Genomic DNA, 20642 nt, shown 5'->3' with positions numbered 1-20642 from the left:
ATGGGATATCGTTGCATGTCGTTAACCCTATATTAACCCTGAGAGGCAGCGGGACACTCACTGTGCTACAACATGGATTAACTGGGCCACACACACACACACACACACACACACAGACACTGGCACAACAAACTAGCTGTCAGTCACGCACACACACACATACGCACAAGTGCACACAGGGACTGATTTCGTCACTGGCACAAAGCGATGAGCTGTCAGTCACATGTGTTTTTTTTTTTTCTCGTACAAATGAAATAACTTTCCGTAGTTCTTTTCTCCGCATGACGTCACCGCTGCTGAGGCAGTGATGGACGGCTCAGGATTATCTGACCTGCCAACAGTGGCGCGTCACATGCTGTATGGGTGAAGGTTCTCAGTCAAGCAGAATTTCATCTTAAATGGAACAAGTCCCGGTTGACTTGATCTAAACGCGTGGAACATGTATAAAGGTATGTGTGTTCTGTCTTCGGTCCCACACTCCTCTGTCCATCTGGTTATTATAAATAAAAATCCGACAGGAGTCATTAGTGCTGTGACATGAACACGATCCCTTCCCCGCTCCCTCTGGTGCTCGTGTACCTAATAAAGTGGCCACAGAGTGTGTTTGCTCATTTGCTCACGACGTGCCAGAAAAGTGTGTTTTATGATCCGATTGTTTACAAGCATTGGCACACTCGCCGCACTTATTGCGACTTCTCTCTTTCTCTCTTTCCACATGTTGGACAGCAGAGATCCAGATGTTAAACTTAGAGGCTGTGAACCACTGAGGAGTGGGGAAGTGGGGGTGGGGGGGGGGGGGTGGGGGGGGGGCGGTGTACAGGAAGTATCCCACGGTATCCACGGTAACCTTGACATTCCATCCTGACCAAGTTCCCTGACATCTCCCACAATTCACTCAGCTCCTCTCTTCTCGCAATGAAACACACACACGCACACACACACACACAAAACCACACTTTGCGAGGAAGTGCTCAAACTCTACTTTGTCTTCCGACTTCCTGTCTGCACTGGAAGTGGAAACGTGACGCATCGTATCGACTGACATCTGCTGCTTGACCCGCTGTGTTTGATCTGACCTGGATTATAAATCGCACTCGTGTAGCCGCCTCGCTTTACTAGCGCAGTGTTGTTGTTGTTGCCTTTGACGTTTGTTTATATTCAAAACGTGCGTACGACTGTTTTGAGATCTAACACAGACCATCGTACCGTGAGTCACTATGGTTCGACAGTGTATATTAAGAATGATAATCATCTAAAGAGTCAAGGTTACACTGCACAGTCCAGGCTGTCACACTAATAATAATCAATAAATGTCTCATATCTCATTTGTAAAGTGTAGGAATTCATGTTGATAAAGAGGATTTTTACTCACTCTGTGTGACGCAAGTAAACAAACACCGCGTCGAATAGCGCTATCAACGATCTTTGAAGTGCGATATCTGTGGTGGTATCAGGTCACATGAGGAAATACAGTAAAAATGTATATAATACGCGCGTGTGATCATACTCAAGAAATCAATTTGCCACTGTTTTACTGTACAGAGCAAAAACAGCTGAAAGGGGGAAAAAATTTAAACAGGACAAGCCTTAAAATAGTCGAGCCGCACGAGGCAAACACACATATAGTATTTAGGTTATATATACGTTATTAAGTCGTGTTTGTGTCTAATATATCACCTTTTCTTTCTATTTATGGTCCAACCCAAGTCACATCCCCCCACATGGAGGCATGCATTCCTCCCAGGCGAATGTATAGTGGTGTGTAAGCTGAGAGGTCTGAGATAGCCAAGAAAAACAGAGGGAAAAGTGGCTGCAGTGTAAAGATACTATAATGCGACGTGCACACATTCAGCCGTACGGACACGTCAACTTTAGAGGATCATTTCAAACATTTACAGAAACAGGACTAACACCAAAAGGTTATCGCCATAAGGGAAAGTGGTAAAAATCACTTTTTTTTTTTGTTATGAAAGAGGTTAAAATGTCACAAATATAGTTATAGTTCTGCACACCGAACTGCTTTTATCAAATATTTGATTTGATAAATGCCGACGTGGCAACATTCATTTATGTATATTTGAGCTGAGAAGACAGAACAGAGTATTTATGTTGCCTGCAACATGTTTTACTTTGTGGTTTATAAATAAAACAACAATTCTTATACATGTTTGTCAGTCTCAAGTGTCAGAACTGAGCTAAAACATTGCTTTGGGGTTATGAAGTGTCATTTGACTGTAAAATAAACGGGTTTATTGCCTGGCAGATGACTATTTCTCTATAAATTAAGATTTTCTTGTACCCAATTCCACATCAAACAGGGTGATATTTACTCCAAATACAACGGAACGTGTGTAAATTCAGTATTTCGTACCCTAGCGTGAACTGGATTTGACCTTTTCTCCGTTGCAACCGCCCGAAAAATCGATAATTGGGTTCCCTGGTCGAGAGTGACGAGCATCAGCACCGTTTCACTTCTCCCCTTGTGAATTACAAAAAAAAAAAAAAAAAACCTGCTCACAGAGGGTTAAAACAACTGCCGAGAACAAATCAGATTAAAATGAGGTTGGATCTCATTTCAGTTTTTCTCTGTCACTTTTTTCCTTTGCTCATGACCCATTTTCCTGTGCTGCTGTAGGAGAGGCAGAAAAGAGAAGAGAGGAGAGGAGAGGAGAGGAGGGGGGGGAGGAGGAGGAGGAGGGATGACTTCAGTCCTTCATCTCAAAAAAAAAAAACAGACAGACAAGAAGAAAGAAAGAGACAGACAGACAGGAGTGGCAGTGAAAATGGCAGACATCTCCTGCTCGTAAACAGCTTTTCATTTTGGATTACGTAGTGGAAACATACACTTTCTTTACAGTCAGTAGGTGCGAGTGTGTGTGTGTGTGTGTGTGTGTGTGTGCATTTCTGTCCCCTCAGCACAGGTCAGCGTTAACACAACTGAACAGAAATAAAAATGTGTGCGTTTAAATCACGCAACTCGCGGCAAATCTACTCCTCGACCTCTTTGTGTTAAAAAAAAAAACAAACATAAAAATGTGAGCGGAAATCTTTCCATCCTTCAGAAGACACCGGTTTCATCTGAGGAGCGTCTATTTCAGGAGAGACAGCCGTCGTTCAAATGGGTCAACACTCATCACACTGTCAGTGTGTGTGTGTGTGTGTGTGCGTGTGACAGAATGAGACAAAGTGAGAGCAGGCGGTACCTGTCAATGATAACAGGGTCTGAGGGTGTCTCATTACGGTTTCCACAGCTCTTCTTGTCACAGCACCGACTGAAAGAAAAAAAAAAAGAAGACAGTGCAGAGTTGGAGAAAAGTTAGACACAGGGATTGTACAGTATATTATAACAGAGTGTCAGACTTAGGCGCACAAAAGGAGAGCGCTCTCCATTCCGCGCTTTGTTCGCGGTATAGAAATTTGTTCTCAGGCAGATTTCACTGGATTTGATCAAATCTGTCTTAAAGTTGGAGAGAGGCTTTCCCTTGATAAGACTACAGACTTATAAAGGCGTGGAAAACAAACGCGCGCTGGGGATCTGAAAGCTCAAAGTGCTGCTACATCTCAGTGCATGCACTGCACTGTCAGGAGGTGGATTAAGATTTTCATGTCAGAGCAGTTACACACATGATGTTACAGATGATGCAGCTTTGTTGAGTGAAATCAACTTTTATGAATAAAAACCCAAATCCAGTGAGTAGCTAAGGAAGGACGTGACATGCCGACCACCTGGAAGTGTTTTTTAACATTTACAGCAAGAAAGACAGTGTGCGGGATTCATGTCTCTTTAAATAGAAGCGTTATTTTTCTTGTTTTTGATCCACACTGAGCCAAAGAAGACGTTGATGAATTCTGTCTGGTAGCAGTGTCTGTGTTTATTAGCCGAGCACAATGCACAAGGAGGTAATTTAGCTGAAATAACAAATTAAAGCCAAATAAAACAGTGGGGTTCTGCCTATAAGGGAGCTACATACACTATACTGGCCATATATAATGCAAAAAAAAAACTATAAAATCATTTATATTTCATATTTTGTTTGGAAATGATGTGAAATATTTGACCCACTGGCCGAGTACAGATTCATTAAGTCATTATTTCAAGCAGAATTTTGAGTTTTAAGTATTAAAACCAGCAACATTGTGCTGATGAACAGCTGGAGACAAATAAAGAGGCTCAGGGTGGAGTAAACACACTCGTACGCAACGAAAAGCAAGAGAAACCTGACATGGTGTGCACCAGAATTCACACATGTGCACACTACAAGTCTGTCTTCCTCGCATGCATCAATTATGAATGAAGGTGTAAGCAGGAGGGGGCGGGGGAGGCGGGGGGGGGAGCGATAAAGCCTGGGGGGGAACGGTAGTAAAGAGTAAAAGGGGAGCATGGGAGGGAAAGCTAAAACAAGAGGGTGAGAGTGACAGAGAGAGAGAGAGAGAGAGAGAGAGGACAAGTGGGAGGGGTGAGGATGAGGTTTGGGTGGGAAGAAGAGGAAGGGGAGACGTCTCAGGTTTCCCACTGTCACAGATGGCAGAGGTGAAAAGAAAGAGACTGATACATTACACCTTACACATTGTCTCCTCCATTTGCTGCTCTACCTGCCTTTCTGCTCTCCCTGTCATTTCCTCTCTGCTCCTCTATGATCTGGGTCACTTCACAGCCCAGTCGGAGAAAGAGCAGAGCACCAGCGAGAGGTTAGAGGGGAGGAAAAGAGGCGATAAGGGAATGGGAGAATAGGGGAGCAACGGCGGGGGGTGGGGGGGGGGTGAGATTGGACGGCTATGAAGCCATGGGGAAGGCAGGACAGGAGGCAAGGAAAGATGGGTGTGGGGGGGGGGAGAGGTTGATGATGAGTGGAGGGAGAGGAGAAGAGGGAGGAAGAGTGGAAGATGTTATAAATGGAGGGGTAGTGGGAAGGAAAACGAGGGGCGGGATGGGGGTAATGTAGCACTTATTTCCCTGGATCCTGGTGATCTAATCATCCACGCTCCCCCTGCTGCATCCTCTCCTCCTCCAAACACACACACACACACACACACACACACACACACACAGGTCAGTTGTAGCTATTCTTCTAAGGACACTGAATGGATCTCCATTCGTTTGGACACCATAACCAATTAATCCTAACTCTAACCTTGACCTGACCACTATTCAAATCTTGGCCCCTAAGCTCAACCAGTTCCTTGGGAACCAGTTTCTGCCTCATTAGGACCAGGTTTAGGTCTCCATGAGGAATATTGGTCCTAATGAGGTCAGGGCCAGAAAATGTCCCAAAGAGGCGACAAATACAAGTACATATGTACATGTTTTATGATCTAGTTTTGATGATAGAGAGAATACTACTGGCTTCTGTTTATCAGACATACTACAATAAATGACTCTATATTTAGTTGTGTTTTCCAAGATATTTCCCTTTTCTTTTTACTAAAAACATGACACATTAGAGTCAACTCAGTCAACCACTCTGGAGTAAAACCATTCAGTGGTTTTGTGCCAGAAGCTGCGAGCAGGTTTTTGATGCAGGGCTGTAGGGTGGCAGATTGGCTGGGAGCATATGGCTAATAGCCCGTCCATGACAATGAGCCACACTGATTAATGGACGCCCCGAGCTCTTTGTTGTGTGTGTTGGACGCCGCGCGCCGCGGCGAGGCCCCCGCTGCAGAATCAGCATGTGAGAACACGAGGGAGCAGCCGTAGCTTTGACCCCCACAGCGGCGGCTGCAAAGGCCAGCGAGTGTTTACAAAGTCATACTTTTCTGCACTGTTGCGTTCTCACTCCATGAGGAAATGTTTGAATAATCCCACAGGGCGGAGGCCCCTCCAACTTCATATACAGTACATGTAATGCGCAGGAGAGTGATGAACAACAATCATTTACAGTAAAAAAAAATCTCTTGCCAGATACAATTTGTTTATAAATTCCTCTGCAAATCACATCAGAATTTCAATAGGCTTTTCCATAAAGCGCTGCGGCGGAACTGCCCCGAGGAGCATTCAGCGAGCTATAGAATAAAATATTAGTGCGGCTGATTTCATGGTTAAAATCCCTGCTCGCGCATACAGATGAGCCCCAATTTATATTGTTACACTTAAAGTTGTTCACTGACAAGGTCAGGGAATAAGAACAACTTAATTCATGTGCTAAATTTGAATTTTTATAACTGGTGTGAGCAAGCGAGGCTTGCACATGAATACTTCTTTGTGAGTATACAGTGTGTGTGTGTGTGTGTGTGTGTGTAAGAGAAGGAGAGAGTGCCTGCCTATATTTTATAGTCAGACTGAGGAGGAAGGCCCATTTGTTAGCCGTGAAACAACAGGAGGGTTCAGATTGACTAATGAGTTTCTCTGTGTCCTAATTAACCAGGCGTCACACACACACACACACACACACACACACACACACACACACACACACACACACACACACACACACACACACACACGTCTTCTATTGTATAGGATAGGTTGGTAAAATGTGTCTATAAATAGAGCGCTTTCCTCCCAACCTACTTCTGAAGAAATTCATCTTTAGATTTTAATTAAAGCAACGACTCTGATAGCTAAAACTGATCTTCCTCAACAGATGAGGTTTCGCATGTGTACGCATCTATACATCTGTGTGTGCATGTGTGTGTGTGTGGGGGGGGGGGGTTAATGAGGGTGACATAATAAAAGATGTATTGAGAACAGAGAAGTGATTGTTGGTGAGGAGTTTTCTGCAGATGAAGAAAGTGTGCTGCAGGAGAGGAGAGGAGAGGAGAGGAGAGGAGAGGAGAGGAGAGGAGAGGAGAGGAGAGGAGAGGAGAGGGGAGGAGAGGAGAGGAGAGGAGAGGAGAGGAGAGGGGAGGAGAGGATGTTGGAGGATGGATGATGAAAGGCGTGACGCAGACGTCCTCACCTGCACATGATCTCGTGTGTCAGCAGCACTCTGCACATCTCTGGGTTCTTGTCTTGGCCTTCATAAACAATTGGCTGGAAAAAGAAAAGAGACAAAGAGAGGAGAGAAATTATTAAAAATAAACGTCGCTAAATCTTTACCATGTGACATCCAAAGTCCTTGAAGAAAAAGTATAAATAGAAAGAAACAACTTTGACGTCCTGTATGGAAAGTAAAGCTCTTAAAAACTGGCAGTGGTGGTAAACTGTATAATAAAATGCTAAATTTACTTTACTTCTCACTATCAAGAAGTAATATCAAAATAAACTACAAATACACTGAAACTACTCAGATTGAAGGAACTCTTCCTTCTTTATTTACTTTTTGTTCAGAAACAGATGAAGCCCACAATGAATCAATAATCAATCCAAATGGATGACGTGGCGGCACTAATGTTGTGTAACTAATGTTGGCAGTTATATTTAAATGTAACATCCTATTTCCATCCAATACAATGGTCATCGTGTTGTTTCAAAGACATTCTACTGTATATTAGCATTTTACAGCATTTTAAAAAATACCAAAACACATGACATTGAAGTATTCTGATACAAAATATAAATATTTTTTTAACTCAATAAAACACAAATGACAAAATAGTACTTTAACACATGTATTCCTGATAAATTGGTGCATTGGTGAGACTGTGCGGAGTTTTTCTGACTGTTTCTCTCTCTGTTTTCCTGCACCATGTTCAGTGTGACTGGGGTAACAGTTCAGTTCCCACTTCACCTCCAAGAACACGTAGTTCAGCACTAACACCTTCACATACACCCTCTCACACCCACTGTCTCCGCACGGGCCGTCTGACACCCTCCGCTCACACACACACACACACACAATTATGCACACACACCTTGTTCGCGATCTGTTCCGAAAAACAAGCAGAATAACAACCGCGTTCCATCTGCTCTCGCGATACACAGGGTAAATGTTTCTGTGTCAGGAGACGAGGGACGGATCACACACCACTAACCTATCACTCAGTCAATAAAAACACACACATGCTGTGACAGCAAAGAAGTTTCACTTTCCTGTTCTACACCACCTGCTGCCATCAGGGGAACTTTAGGCCTCATCCAGAACCTGAGGACCACTCAACCAGGAAATCATTTTTTTAGAATATTACTTAAGTAAAAGTCTTAAAGTATAAAAATGTACTTAAGTTTTAGAAGTAAAAGTATTCAAAAACTGAGGTGTAAGGATTGAGCCACGGTAGTTCAGTGGCAGGGCGAATTGTCTTTCAACTGGAAGGTTGTGGGTTCAATTTCTAATTATGTGTCCTTGAGCAAGACACTTAACACCCACTTTTCAGCGTGTGAATGGGTGCGTCAAAAATGACCAAAGGAGAAGAAGACACGACAAACAGTGAACAAGAAAAGTCGCTCATCTGTTGGTTAATACAGGGCAACTTCTGTACCCACAATGCATTTGGTTCAAAGTGATGCACACCAGAGTCCACACCTCCCCAAACGAAGGCGGACTTCCCGCGCAAACGGAGCAGGGTTCGATTAAGAAGGAACTGGTGTGAAGGCGGGGCCACACGGTGGTGTAGTGGTTAGCACTCTCGCCTTGCAGCGAGAAGACCCAGGTTCGAGCCCCGGTTGGAACAAGGGCCTTTCTGCATGGAGTTTGTGTGCGCGGGTTCTCTCCGGGTACTCCGGCTTCCTCCCACAGTCCAAAAACATGCAATGTGGGGATAGGTAAATTGGACACTCCAAATTGACCATAGGAGTGAGTGTGAGAGTGACTGGTTGTTTGTCTCTATCTGTGTGTGGCCCTGCGATGGACTGGCGAACTGTCCAGGGTGTACCCCGCCTATCGCCCGATGTAGCTGAGATTGGCACAGCACCCCCCGCGACCCTCTGGCAGAGGATAAAGCGGTAGATGATGACTGACTGACTGGTGTGAAGGCACCCTTAATCCTGGTCCTGGGGACTCACTCCGTTGCGTGTTTTAACTATTTCCTGCTCAAACACTGATAACGAGCCATTCATTTGATTCAGGTGTGTTAGAAACGTACAGGGCTGGCGTTATTTGGAGATTTCCTTCAGTCTGGGACCGAAAAAATAATAAAATAATAAAAGGTTTGCTCCAAAAGTGATTTCATCACCACCAATTACCTGCAGTAGGGTTATTTGTAAGCTACATCTTCGACTTGTTTCCTGCCACCATTATGTCCACTGCCTTGAAAAAAATGACAGAACGATAGAGTATTTTATGTGTGTAGCTTAACGCCTTTCATTCTTCATATGAAAGTTATATTTTTGACGCTACACCAAAACAAAAATAAACTGGCGGATTCATTTGTGGCGCCATTGGTAACAAGCGGATGAATTAAGTTAAAGGTTGAATTTAAGGGTCAATAACTGTAGTCATTTTTATGAAAGTTATAATTTTTTCAGTCTTGTATAAAGTAGAGCACAAGTATCTTACCAGAAAATGACTTTGGTACAAGTTGAAGTCACTCTTTATAATATTACTTAAGTAAAAGTTTGAAAATATATGAAATATACGGTACTTTTGATATAAAACGTACTTAAGTTTTAAAAGTAAAGTGAAGAGTTAGGATTGAGCCATGGTAGATCAGTGGTAGGGCAAGTTGTCTTTCAACTGGAAGGTTGTGTGTTCAATTCCTGGCTCTGGGAGTCTGATTTTATTTGGTAGTAACAAAGGCAGTTAGAGGAAATGTAGTGGCGTAAAAGTAGCGAGAGACATAAATAAAGTAAAGTTCAGATACTTGAATGTTGTGCTTAAGTACAGTAACAAAGTATTTGTACATTGTTACATTACAACCCTGCATTTCTTTTTAATTTTTAAGCTCAATTTTCCAGTTTGTCAATGAATTTCCAGCAGAAATGAGACACAAAGAATAGACATTTAAAAATCAAAAATATTGCATGAATATTGTTTGTATTTCAGCAAACTGTGGCCCTCCGGGGCGAGAGAGTTCCATATGGGGCCCCAAGATGAACCAAGGGGCTGTAGGCTGATCTCTGTGGCCCTTTACGGAGCTCTGATGCGTTCATGTAAAACAGTGCACTCTGGGGGCCCCATTACAATATTGTTGTAGCCCAGAGCATTTGAGCACTAATAGCTGTGTGCAGTGTCAGATTGGTCACCTGGCATAACGGGACAAATCCCAGAGGACGACTGCATCAGTGGACCAGCAAATAAAATCCATCACGTTTAAACTGGTTCTGTCGCTCGCTTGTATAATCCTAATTTGTGATATTTGAAAGAATATATACTGCGTTTTCTTATTTCTTTATACTTTTATTTAAAAAAAAAAAATGAACTGTGATTTCAGTGACGTGAACATTGTGTCATGTGTTTGTTAAGGTTAAAAACTTAAATGGGGCAGTTTGATTTGGAGACAGGAGCCGAATGAAGTACGACCTACAATCATATCACTCGCTGTTAAGTATGTCGTTAGAGGAGAAGCAGAGCACAGCGTCCTGGTTTGAGTGCTTATTAAGAGCAGAACATCTGTATTTATTGGGAAGCGCGAGATTCTTTGCATTGTATGTTAATAACTGTATCTTTACTGTGAGTTTAGTTTTTTTTTTTATGGTGGGTGTAGAGTGGATTAACTTCCAATAAAGGTCCAATAAAGCGACTCGTGTTGTGTGCGAGTCATTCCGGGTCCATTCATTTACTCCAATCTCCGCCCCTTTACCGACCAGACCCGAGCACCCCGGGGCCTCCTGTCAGTTATCATTGTCCATGACTGTTCTTATATTACAGCTAAAAGCTCCTGGTGGTCCAGGAGTCCAGCACTTACTGTATGCACACCTGACTGATGTCGGCACGTGAAACCAAAACATAATCTAGAGCCAATTTCCAACAGTTTCCACCTCAGACCGATGTATGTATCCTGAACGCAGGTATCCACGCCGACAACATATTCAATAACAAAAAAAGCCCCACTAAAATTGGTCCAATATCCAGACATCTGAATTTAATATTTTCCTTTACTTAAGTGAGTGCGGGAGCTGCAGGGAAAGACACAACTGACAGATTCTGAAAAGGAAATGTACTTTATATAAGCCACACGTCTGTCTATGATTAGACCTGCTCACTGCTGTGCCATGGGAAAAGAGTGGGCCAGGCAACAACTTCCTCTGAACTTGCTTCGTACGCTGGACAAACATGCATCATTGTGTCACCTCAAACTCTTTCCCCCCCCTTCTCTCCCATCCCTGCTCTTTTCCTTTCTCTCTTCACACCTTGTACGAGGGAAAGGCATTCATCTTTACGAACAGAAATAGGCCTGATGAAAGTGTGCTTTCTTCCAAAAATCAGAAGGGGTGGATAAATGTTGTCTGAGAGCAACTTAAACCCGTAAAGCTGAAATAACAGTTTCCGAGTCATTTTGATGAGCTGCTCTCGTCAAACCCTCGGTCCACGGAGGGTCCATTAAAAAGACACAAACATCCATTAAACATCTGCTTTCACTGTAGCGCCGTCAGGTTCCACAGAGTGAACTTTACACCTTTCCTGCAAAAACTCCACAGTTTTCAGTGACAAACATTGCGGTTACTGTATCGTACACGAGCAAAATGTGAAGCCAGGGTTGAGCGGCGTGTTAAACATCTGCAAACCAGCACAAACCTCTTAAAGCGGCTTTAAATAATTTAAAATAACTTTTCATTTCCATGCAAACAACTCCAGTTCCTATTTACTGCACTCCCTTGCTCGGCCTAACGTTGACACCAAATCAAAAACCAAAACTGTTAGGACTTCCTCTAACACTTTATCGCATCATGACCCCTTCAGATGCCACTCAGAGACGTATATCGTGTGCTTAAGTGACGTCTTAAGTTCCTAATGTCTCTCCTGCTCGGCAACCTGAGCCACGTGGAGCTCCAATCTCGGCGCGTCTTCATGCTGTCACCTCATCTGCTCTGCACTCCTCTTTCATCCTCCCCTCTCTCCGCCTCACCCAGCCTTTCATGCAGCATCTCCCCCGCTCTCTCTCTCTCCTCCCCACCTTTTGAAGTAGCATGACACGCGTGGCGTGTAAACAAGCAGCCGTTCGCAACACTTCCTCCCGCGTTAGCGTCGGGGTCGACTAGCGAGCTAGTGATCCGACAGGGCCGTAACTGACAGGTCCTTTTATTCTCTGGAAGAGAGTCGCTCTGCTTCTGACGACTGGAGGTGCTCCGCTCCTCCATTTAACACAATCGGTACTGGCCCACCCAGCAAAACACTCACAAGACAGACTGGGGGGGGGGGGGGGGGGGGGAAGAAGCAGGATAACAGATGTAGGTGCCAGCTTTAGGTGCCAAACACTTGAGTGGGATTTACTTTCCTGGCAGAGGAACTACTATCAGAAGTGTGAAATAAACAGAATCAGTGATATGAGCCAAATAACACCATGCAGCAACACTACACTCACACAAAATCCAACCTGGCTTTTACAGATTTGAATACCGGACGGCAGCAATCAGCAAACAAATCCGTATTTTAATTTGTGTTTACACCAAAGTCTGGACATCACTTCCTGTCAACCTGTCAGCTCCTTACATTATTTCTATTATCAACAGTCCTGTGCCGAGCCGTGCCGAGCTGTGCCGAGCCGTGCCGAGCCATACCACTTAGTGGAAATGCAGCTTAAGCGATCCTCTTCCCGGGGCTCGCTTTCATTGGTCCCCACTAAAAAGTGTACCACGTCCCTGGGGTTTATTATCCATTTTCTTAGACAAATTAGTATCATCAGCTCTCGCTATTAGTACCTGAACCCTCCGTGACCAGTTAATTTGTTTGCATTCAGAACTCCACGGCTCCCATGGTGCTTGTTGCCTTTGAACTCGGTGCCGTGTTAGTTCTACAGCTGGATTATAAATAGAGTTTAGTCGCAGCCCCTCGACGAGCCTCAGCGTGCGGTGCTGGAGATGTTTAGCAAATGATAGTTTTTTTTATTGGGGGGGGGGGGGGGGGAACGGTGTCTATTTAAGGCGGCTAAATAAACAGAAGCCATGAAAAAAAAAGGAATATACTGCATCATTAATGTGCCAGTTTTCGCTGCGGTTCTCTCCAGGCCTGTCGCAGTTCAGCGTTTACAGAGAATTACTGATATGAAATATAGATTTTAAAAGAGTCTCTCCCGTCAGATCAGCCTCGTCAGTCGCTTGAATGTGTTTGTTTGGCTTTGATGGTTAAACTCAGCGCGCGCTCACTATAGAGTAATAATCTTCATTCATACAGCACGTGTCTTAACAGAGCCGCACAATACTGAGCAGGTAAAGACACTTTATAGAAATAAAACAAAATCAACACAAATGAGTGAAAAATAATAACAATATGAGCTTGTACATCTTCTGCATTTATGAGTTCTTGTTGTTATTGTTGTTATGATGCTATTATTTTCCTGGTCCGGCCCACTTGAGATCAAATATGGCCCCTGAACTAAAATGCTTTAAAGGATCAAGTTCAGCGAGTGTGTGCATTTGTTACCTCTTTAGACCCAAACCTGGTCCTAATGAGGCAGGTTTTAAGTTTAGGTTAGGGTTAGGCACTAACTGGTCATGGTTTAGGTTCAGGATAACGTGTCCTTAGAAGAATAGCAGTGCGACCCTGTGTGTGTGTGTTTGTTTGTGTGTGTACTTGGCCGTTACTCCTCTATGCTTGAGATAAACAGTGTTGTTAGGGAACAGTGTGGTCCCTTAAACCTGCCAGACACACACACCACACACACACACACACACACACACACACACACACACAGTATGTGGTGCGGTGTGGCAGCAGCAGTGTGAGACTCTATCATGGAATCACATTAGCGAGTGTTCAGTGCATAGCATGGCTTCTTGGCTCCTCGTCCCATACCACACACAATGACACACATTCACACCCGCACACAAACACACAAACATATGACGCACTGGAGAAGATCTCACTCTCCTCTCCCCCACAAAACTCAAAGTAATCGACACCAACATCAGCAGCAGTCTTCCGTCCGCTGCTCTTTTTGCGTCACTTGTCGCGTGAAAATGCAGATGCAACAAACAAACAATAAATTGGACGTGATCAGAAACTGCTCTCCACGCAGCAGACTGAGTCCCAGAGGCGTCGTTATATCTTTCCACTTCCCACCGTGAGCGGCAGAATCACGCTCCTGCTCCTCCACACCCTCTCGCTGCCTCCTCGCTCTAATCACAGCGAGAGAAGTACAGGCAAAAAAAAGCCTGGAGCCTTGCAGTGAGTGTGTGTGTGTGTGTGTGTGCCCCGAACCCACCCACTCTCTCACACACACACACACACACACACATATCTATACTGTGGAAACACCCACCCACAGAATTAGACACACATAAACACTGCTTTTTGTGCGTGTGAGTGTATGCGGATAAAGGAGGGCGGCAGAGAACAGGCAGATCAGTGAAGCAGCTCATTGTCAGGGATGTAACGCTAGAGGTGACACACACACACACACACACAAAGAGAGTGTGTGTGCGTGTGTGTGTGCGTGTGCGTGTGCGTGTGTGTTTACCTGTTTAGTCATGGAGTCGATGAGTCGAACATATAAGTCCTGCTCTGTTCTGATGCCTGTTGGGGAGCAGAGAGAAGTCAAAAATCAATCCAGTAAGAATTCAAATGTGCATTTCAATCATTTTATATATCTATCTATCTGTCAAATAAGAGCTTAAGTCTTACTCATGCAACATGAAATGTGAGGGGTCAAGAGGTCATTACAAGGAATCATTCTAATATCATTTCTAATTTAGTTCTGCTCTTTTTTCTTGTGATTTATTTATTCTTTTTTTTTACTTACTTACCTTACTTCCTTAAGTGTAATGAATGCTAAAATAAAGCAGTCTGAGGACGCATACACTCTGTGTGTGTGTGTGTGTGTGTGTGTGTGTGTGTGTGTGTGCTTCTGTTTCCAGTCATGACACTGTGGGGGAGTGTGTGCGTGATCGAAACCATAGAAACCATTAGACTGCTGTTAATGCTTCATAATGATGTTAAATGTTTTAGGGTTTTTTTTTCTTTGGGCTAAAAGAATCATTTAAAAAAAAAATCCCAGTATCACAGTCCATTTCCACATGCAAAACGATATTTAAATCAATAATTAGACCTGTCAATTTGGACAATATAAAACATTATATATGTATATATATATATATATATATATATATATATACACATACGTGTGTTTGTGTGTGTAGTGTATGTTAATCCCAGAGGATGCTGTGTCTCTCTCTCTGTTTGAGCTGCAGATTGAGATGATTGGCCTGAACCTGAACACAACACTCCTTGAAGCACTTTAAAGCACATTTTACATAGTTAATAATCTGTGTTGTGGTGTTTTAATTCTCCTTATGTGTTGATATTGTTACCAGGTGTTGTTCTTTTCATGGTTCGTTCTTGGTGTTTTATGTTGTACATTCTCTGGAGTAAAAAAAAATGTATGACATATTTACATACTCTTTTGGAAACCTCAAAAATAAATAAATAAATAAAGATGTGCCGCCAGCAGACTTTGTGTCTCACTGTCACACAGCCTTGTTTTCACAGTGTGTGTCCTCACTTCAGGACAGTGACAGTCAATGAAGCCACAAAGCTGCAACTAATTCCCCTTGCAGCCTCTGCTGCAGATGCTGCTCTGTAACAGTTTAGGCAAAGAAATAATAATAATAATAATAATAATAATAATAATAATGAAACAAAAAAATCACTCAAATTAAACATTTGTGAAACATTAAAAACGTGCAACTTTTTTTTTGCACATCTTAAAAGGAATAAATCAACTGCGTCATTGACACATTTTGACATAAATGAAATTCACCACGAGGCAAAAACTCACCGTTACTGTAAAGCAGCTGCAGCCGGTAATGAATCCCGTTATTGGTTTTCTCTCCGCTCATCTCCTTAACATAGACAAACAAACACTCAGCTAAATGTGACACTTTTTTATCACACAAAAAAACAACACATGTATGCTGAGTGAGTGATTGAATTCCTCACAGTGGTCATGCATTAAATAAACATGTGGTTTGTGTCATTTGACCGCGTGTAAACACAATGTGATTGTGGCTTTTTTTCTTCTCAATTGCTCTGTAATTACTGGTTCTGTTTGCAGGGGCAAATAAATCCAACATTAAATCCCTCCTCCCTCCCTACGTTACCTCTAATTTAAAGAGTGTCATAATTGATGGCCACGCTGTTTGTTTGTTTGTGCAGAACAAGTGGTTGTGTTAAACCAGCTGTAAATTAAACTAACTTTAAAAAACAATTTATTTTCTTTTTTTTACTTTTTGTGATTTACTATTTGTAAAATGTACAAAATAATCGAATGAGGCTTTTTTTCTGTTAGAGAATATACATCTAATTCACGCCATATAATAATTATTATTATTATTATTATCATAATTAAGTGATAAGGTGATAAGTGAAGTTTTAAAATGTGGCATTAATATGTAAAGTCGTAAATCACGGGGGGATAATATGATAAGGCCTTTTTTTAAAAAAAAAATTAAAATCTACTAAAATAAAATCAGTGCGTAAATTCTCTTCCAGGATTTAAATCTGTTACTGAGCTTCTGCACCGACCTTCTCCTTCTCGATGAAGTCCACGAAGTTGGTCCTCTCGATCTCCACAGGCTGACCCTGACGGTCATACAGCGCCAGGACGAAGTGGAAGAAGTTGGACTTCCGCAGGTTGGAGGGCGGCTGCTTCTCAAAGTGAGCCCGGGCCAGACCCACTCCACTGCGGACACACAGGCGTCAAAGAGTCGGTGTTGGGACAGTGGAAGTTTCACTTCATAGAAATATATATATTTTTATTCTTTCTTTTTTTTTAACATTATAAGTCTTATAAGTGATGTATTCTCGTGAAAGGTTGATGAAGAAACTCCAGAAAAAACCTATGAATTATTTCGTTTTAATGACAAGAAAAGCGTTTTTATTCTGGAGGTAGTTTTTCATGATAATCTGTGACAGGAGGTCAACATTTACATCACTGACTCTCCATCACAATTTAATTCAATTTAACACTATTAGGTCAACTATGCTGCACTTATAGATGGACAGATTTAATTTCCCAATATTCAAACCTTAATCACAGATTTATTAACTGCTCTTTTGGATTTACGCTCAGTAAACTCCAAAAATACGAAAGGAAAAAAGCGTGTGTTTTAAACATGTGTTGCCTTTATGTTTACTATTTAATTGTGAAATATTTATGCAATTAATCTGCATAAATGTCTGGAATGAAAGTTGATTCCTCCACACAGCAGCAGCAGCAGCAGCTCCGCGTTTCCCCTCCATCAACTTGCCCAGGCACATCTGCGCGCTCCTGACATTAAAACAACATCCTGCTGTTTCCATGTGTCAGTAAACGCAGCACACACATGCGTGAGGACAGTGGGGTGTGTTCAGTGTCTCCTCCGGGCTGGAAGGAAGGGGAAGAGCTCACCTTTGGGCGGCTGTGTTGGCGTCCAGCACGCCGCCCCCCTGCATCCATCCCCGGACGTTCATGCCTCCCAGCGGCTCCTCCTTCAGGCTGCTGCCGCTTCGCTGGATGCTCTCCTGGATCCCGAACATGAACAAACCTCCGAAGCTCAGTGTTGGTGCCGGTTTTAGTCCGTGTCTCCCGCTGCGCTGTGCACTTGTCCTCCTGATTCACGCGGGGCTTTGTAAAGGTGCGCGCTCTGCTCCTTCTGCTGCTGCTGCTTCGCCACAAAACCAACTCTTTATTCCTTTAGTCCTGCATAAGGAGGAAGTTGCGGTTAAAACATGAGAGCGGGATCACATCCGAATGGTAGGATCCTATGAACCAGTCACTTAAAAACACGTGTGTAAATCACCAGATGGACGCGGCGTGGAAAGGTGCGTAAAAAAAAAGTCACTCCGGCTTGCGCTCGGGGAGCCGCACTTTGGAGAAGCTGGAACAAAAAAGACAGCGGAGAAATCAACTGGCGCTCAGATGAGATGTCATCATTATGTGCTGACACTTCTTGACGCTTTTGCGTTCTCCTCTCGTCCTCCTGTGGTCCGTGGGACGTGTGCTGAGGTCCAGAGCAGCGCTGCGTCCTGCGGGTGAGTCCCGAGCTCTCCACACTGCACACTCCTCTCTCGCACTCTCTCGCTCTCTCTCTGCCTCTCTGAGGAAAACGCTTCGTGACTCCTTCCCAAAGGACTGACTCTCCGAGAACCAAACACGGGCTTCTCCTGCCTGAGGGTGGAGGAGGAGGAGGAGGAGGGTGGCAGTTAGGATGGGAAGGGAAAAGAGGGGAGGGGACAGACAGGACGGGAGGAGAGGAGAGCGGAGAAGAGAAGGGAGAGGAGACGCCTCCCCTAAACAGAGAGGAGAGTGGAGACAGGTCAGCACCCACTGTCCTCGCCTCTGTCCCTCTCTCCTCCGCTGCTCTGTCCCCGTGAAACCGCGCTGTCCCGGTTCAAAGCAGATGGATTGATTTCTTTCCACGAACGTCGCACTAAAAACAGGAATCCGTGCGTCACGACGCTGAAAATCGACCGGGAAAGTTTCATTTTGGCCAAATTGACGCTCATCACTCAATGTGCATCTATATATACATATATTATATATGTATTATATATAATATTGCTCATCAGGAGGATTTGATTTTTTATTTTTTTTCATATTATATATGTAGGAAAAAAATACACACACTTTAAAATGTCACTGGACCTGTTGTCCTCTGAGCAGGTATAAGGACACCTTTAAAAAGCCATATTTATACTTCTTATTCTCTTTATTTAATCAAAAGTGTATAGTGATGCACACAACGTCATCATTTCTGACACCTGTAAGTTTCCTTAATAAAAATCTTGTAGAAACTTTGTGCACGAGTGTATGCTTAATGAAATAAATATTAATAATTATATATAATAGTATATATTATAGGGGGTGCCTCTTTTCCCCCCCAGTTGACCCCGCCCCGCTGAGATATGTGCACACCCCTGGGTTGGATGTTTAAGCTGCTGAGGCCCAGAAATATTATTTTCTAATGTGTGTCCAGAAAATCAAAACTTTCTCACAGGAACCATAAACATTTCTTTAATGGAGCGTTGAACGTGTCGCGTCTATGTCGTATACGCTCACATGGAAGTTTTATTTAGATCGACTGGTTAAGCTCAATTACATAAGCCATATTTCATCGTCACAACACGTCCCTGCTCTCTATTGTCTCTCCCGCACAGACTCGCATTATTGCGGGCCAGCGCCGCAAGACGCGCAAACTAAAGTGACAATAACAATAATTAGCTCAAAATAACAATGAGCGTAATTGAGGATAATTGCTACCAGGTTGTTGTTTTTTTTCTCTCCCTCTCCCCTGCTTTGTCTCTCCCTGCAGCACCATCTGTTATTTCAAACAATTTATCACATGCACCGACGCCGTGAGGGAGGGGGGAGGGATCCAAAGTAAAAAAACACAAATATTAATAGGCTCGCATGGATCATTTCTGAACTCCGCTTGAAAAATAAAGCGACAAGGCATTGATCTGTCGAGGTGCAAAAAGGTCAACAACTTCAGTATTATTCAGCCGCGCGTTGGCTGTGAGGGGAATGATTGGCAGGACGCACTGGCGCAGCTCCAGGCTCCCAATTCCCAGCGGTTATTGAAAAACGTTCTTGACCTTGATTATACTATAGAATGAGCGTCTTTTATGTTCCACTTTTCCTGCTTAAAGACGGGGGAGAAAGAGAAGTGGCGGATCAGCCTGTGCAGGATGAAATGTGTGAATGGAGGAGCAGCGACAGGGCTTTGGATCGATCCATGTGGGTTAAAAGGACCAGCTCATCTAAGATTATTTAAGAACACATGAATCAGTGCACGTGTGCTCCTAATTATAGGCCTGCGCTCGAATTGAAAGCTTACACTTTTGTGCAGGAAAAGGAAAATATATGATTGTATTATAAAAATAAAAAGAATTCAAAATGTCAAATGTATATTTTCCAACATTTGGGGATTTTGTTTAAATTTTAGTCTGATGAGGTCAAACATCTTATGAGATAATAATTATTATAACCTGCACAAGTAATAGAGAGACATTTATAACTTGACTTGAATCATCAGTGAAACATCACACACTGATCATTTAAACTGAACAATCTGAGCTTTACATTAAATACTATAATATATAATAATTATAATTACACATTATAACATGTTGCATTATTTCAGACAGTAAGCAAAGATTTTAAAGAGCAGGAACAAAGATGGCAGATGAAAGAAAAACGTCATGTAGGAGAAATAAGCACACTGTGAGCGCGCGCTGTGACTCCTGCTGTGCACCTCTGACACACACACACGCCTCTGTGTGTTTCAAGCTCAAATAAAATAATACACTAGCGCCATCGTGTGTCTGACCTGAGTATAACCACATATAGAAATGGTCTGGTGAAGTTATTCATTTTGTCTTCTCAGTTTTATCTTTAACATCAAAGTATCTTGGATCATACACTCACGTGCCACTTTATTAGGTACACACTTTGCAAACGTTGTGATGAGTCTATCAAACACACAGCATATCTCTAGTATTATTATTTTATATTACATATTGCCTTATCGTCACAAAAGAAATGAAAATCTCATATCGAGTTCAGAGCTTTTGTTCTGAAAAAATATGACCTTATTCAAATAGATTATGTTGCTTGAATTGACAGTTAAACTATAAACTAAATGTTTGGTTTGAAGAAAAAAACAACAAAACACTGCTGTTGTCATGGAGACC

At 42.9% G+C, this 20642-nt stretch overlaps 1 protein-coding gene across 7 annotated transcripts in view; it reads right to left on the bottom strand.

Moving 5' to 3' along the window:
• The window catches only part of LOC131458908 (transcription factor COE1-A-like), an 84480-nt gene extending 66191 nt beyond the window's left edge, over positions 1-18289 (bottom strand). For 2 of the 7 annotated variants that reach the window (XM_058628249.1, XM_058628247.1), the window contains exons 1-6: positions 17359-18282; positions 16494-16650; positions 15748-15811; positions 14431-14486; positions 6897-6970; positions 3204-3272 (exon numbers count right to left, since the gene is read on the bottom strand). In XM_058628249.1, coding sequence (XP_058484232.1) covers positions 3204-3272; positions 6897-6970; positions 14431-14486; positions 15748-15811; positions 16494-16650; positions 17359-17486 — 548 coding nt within the window. In that variant the 5' untranslated portion in view covers positions 17487-18282. Of the gene's footprint in view, positions 1-3203; positions 3273-6896; positions 6971-14430; positions 14487-15747; positions 15812-16493; positions 16651-17358 lie in introns of all 7 variants that reach the window. The other 5 variants (XM_058628248.1, XM_058628246.1, XM_058628250.1 and 2 more) reach the window with 5 other exon arrangements.
• Between the last annotated feature and the right edge of the window lie 2353 nt (positions 18290-20642).

Source organism: Solea solea, chromosome 4 (assembly GCF_958295425.1).
Source record: "Solea solea chromosome 4, fSolSol10.1, whole genome shotgun sequence".
NCBI lineage: Eukaryota > Metazoa > Chordata > Actinopteri > Pleuronectiformes > Soleidae > Solea > Solea solea.
The sequence above is the reverse complement of the archived record's forward strand: the minus strand, read 5'-3'. Positions and strand labels throughout refer to the sequence as shown.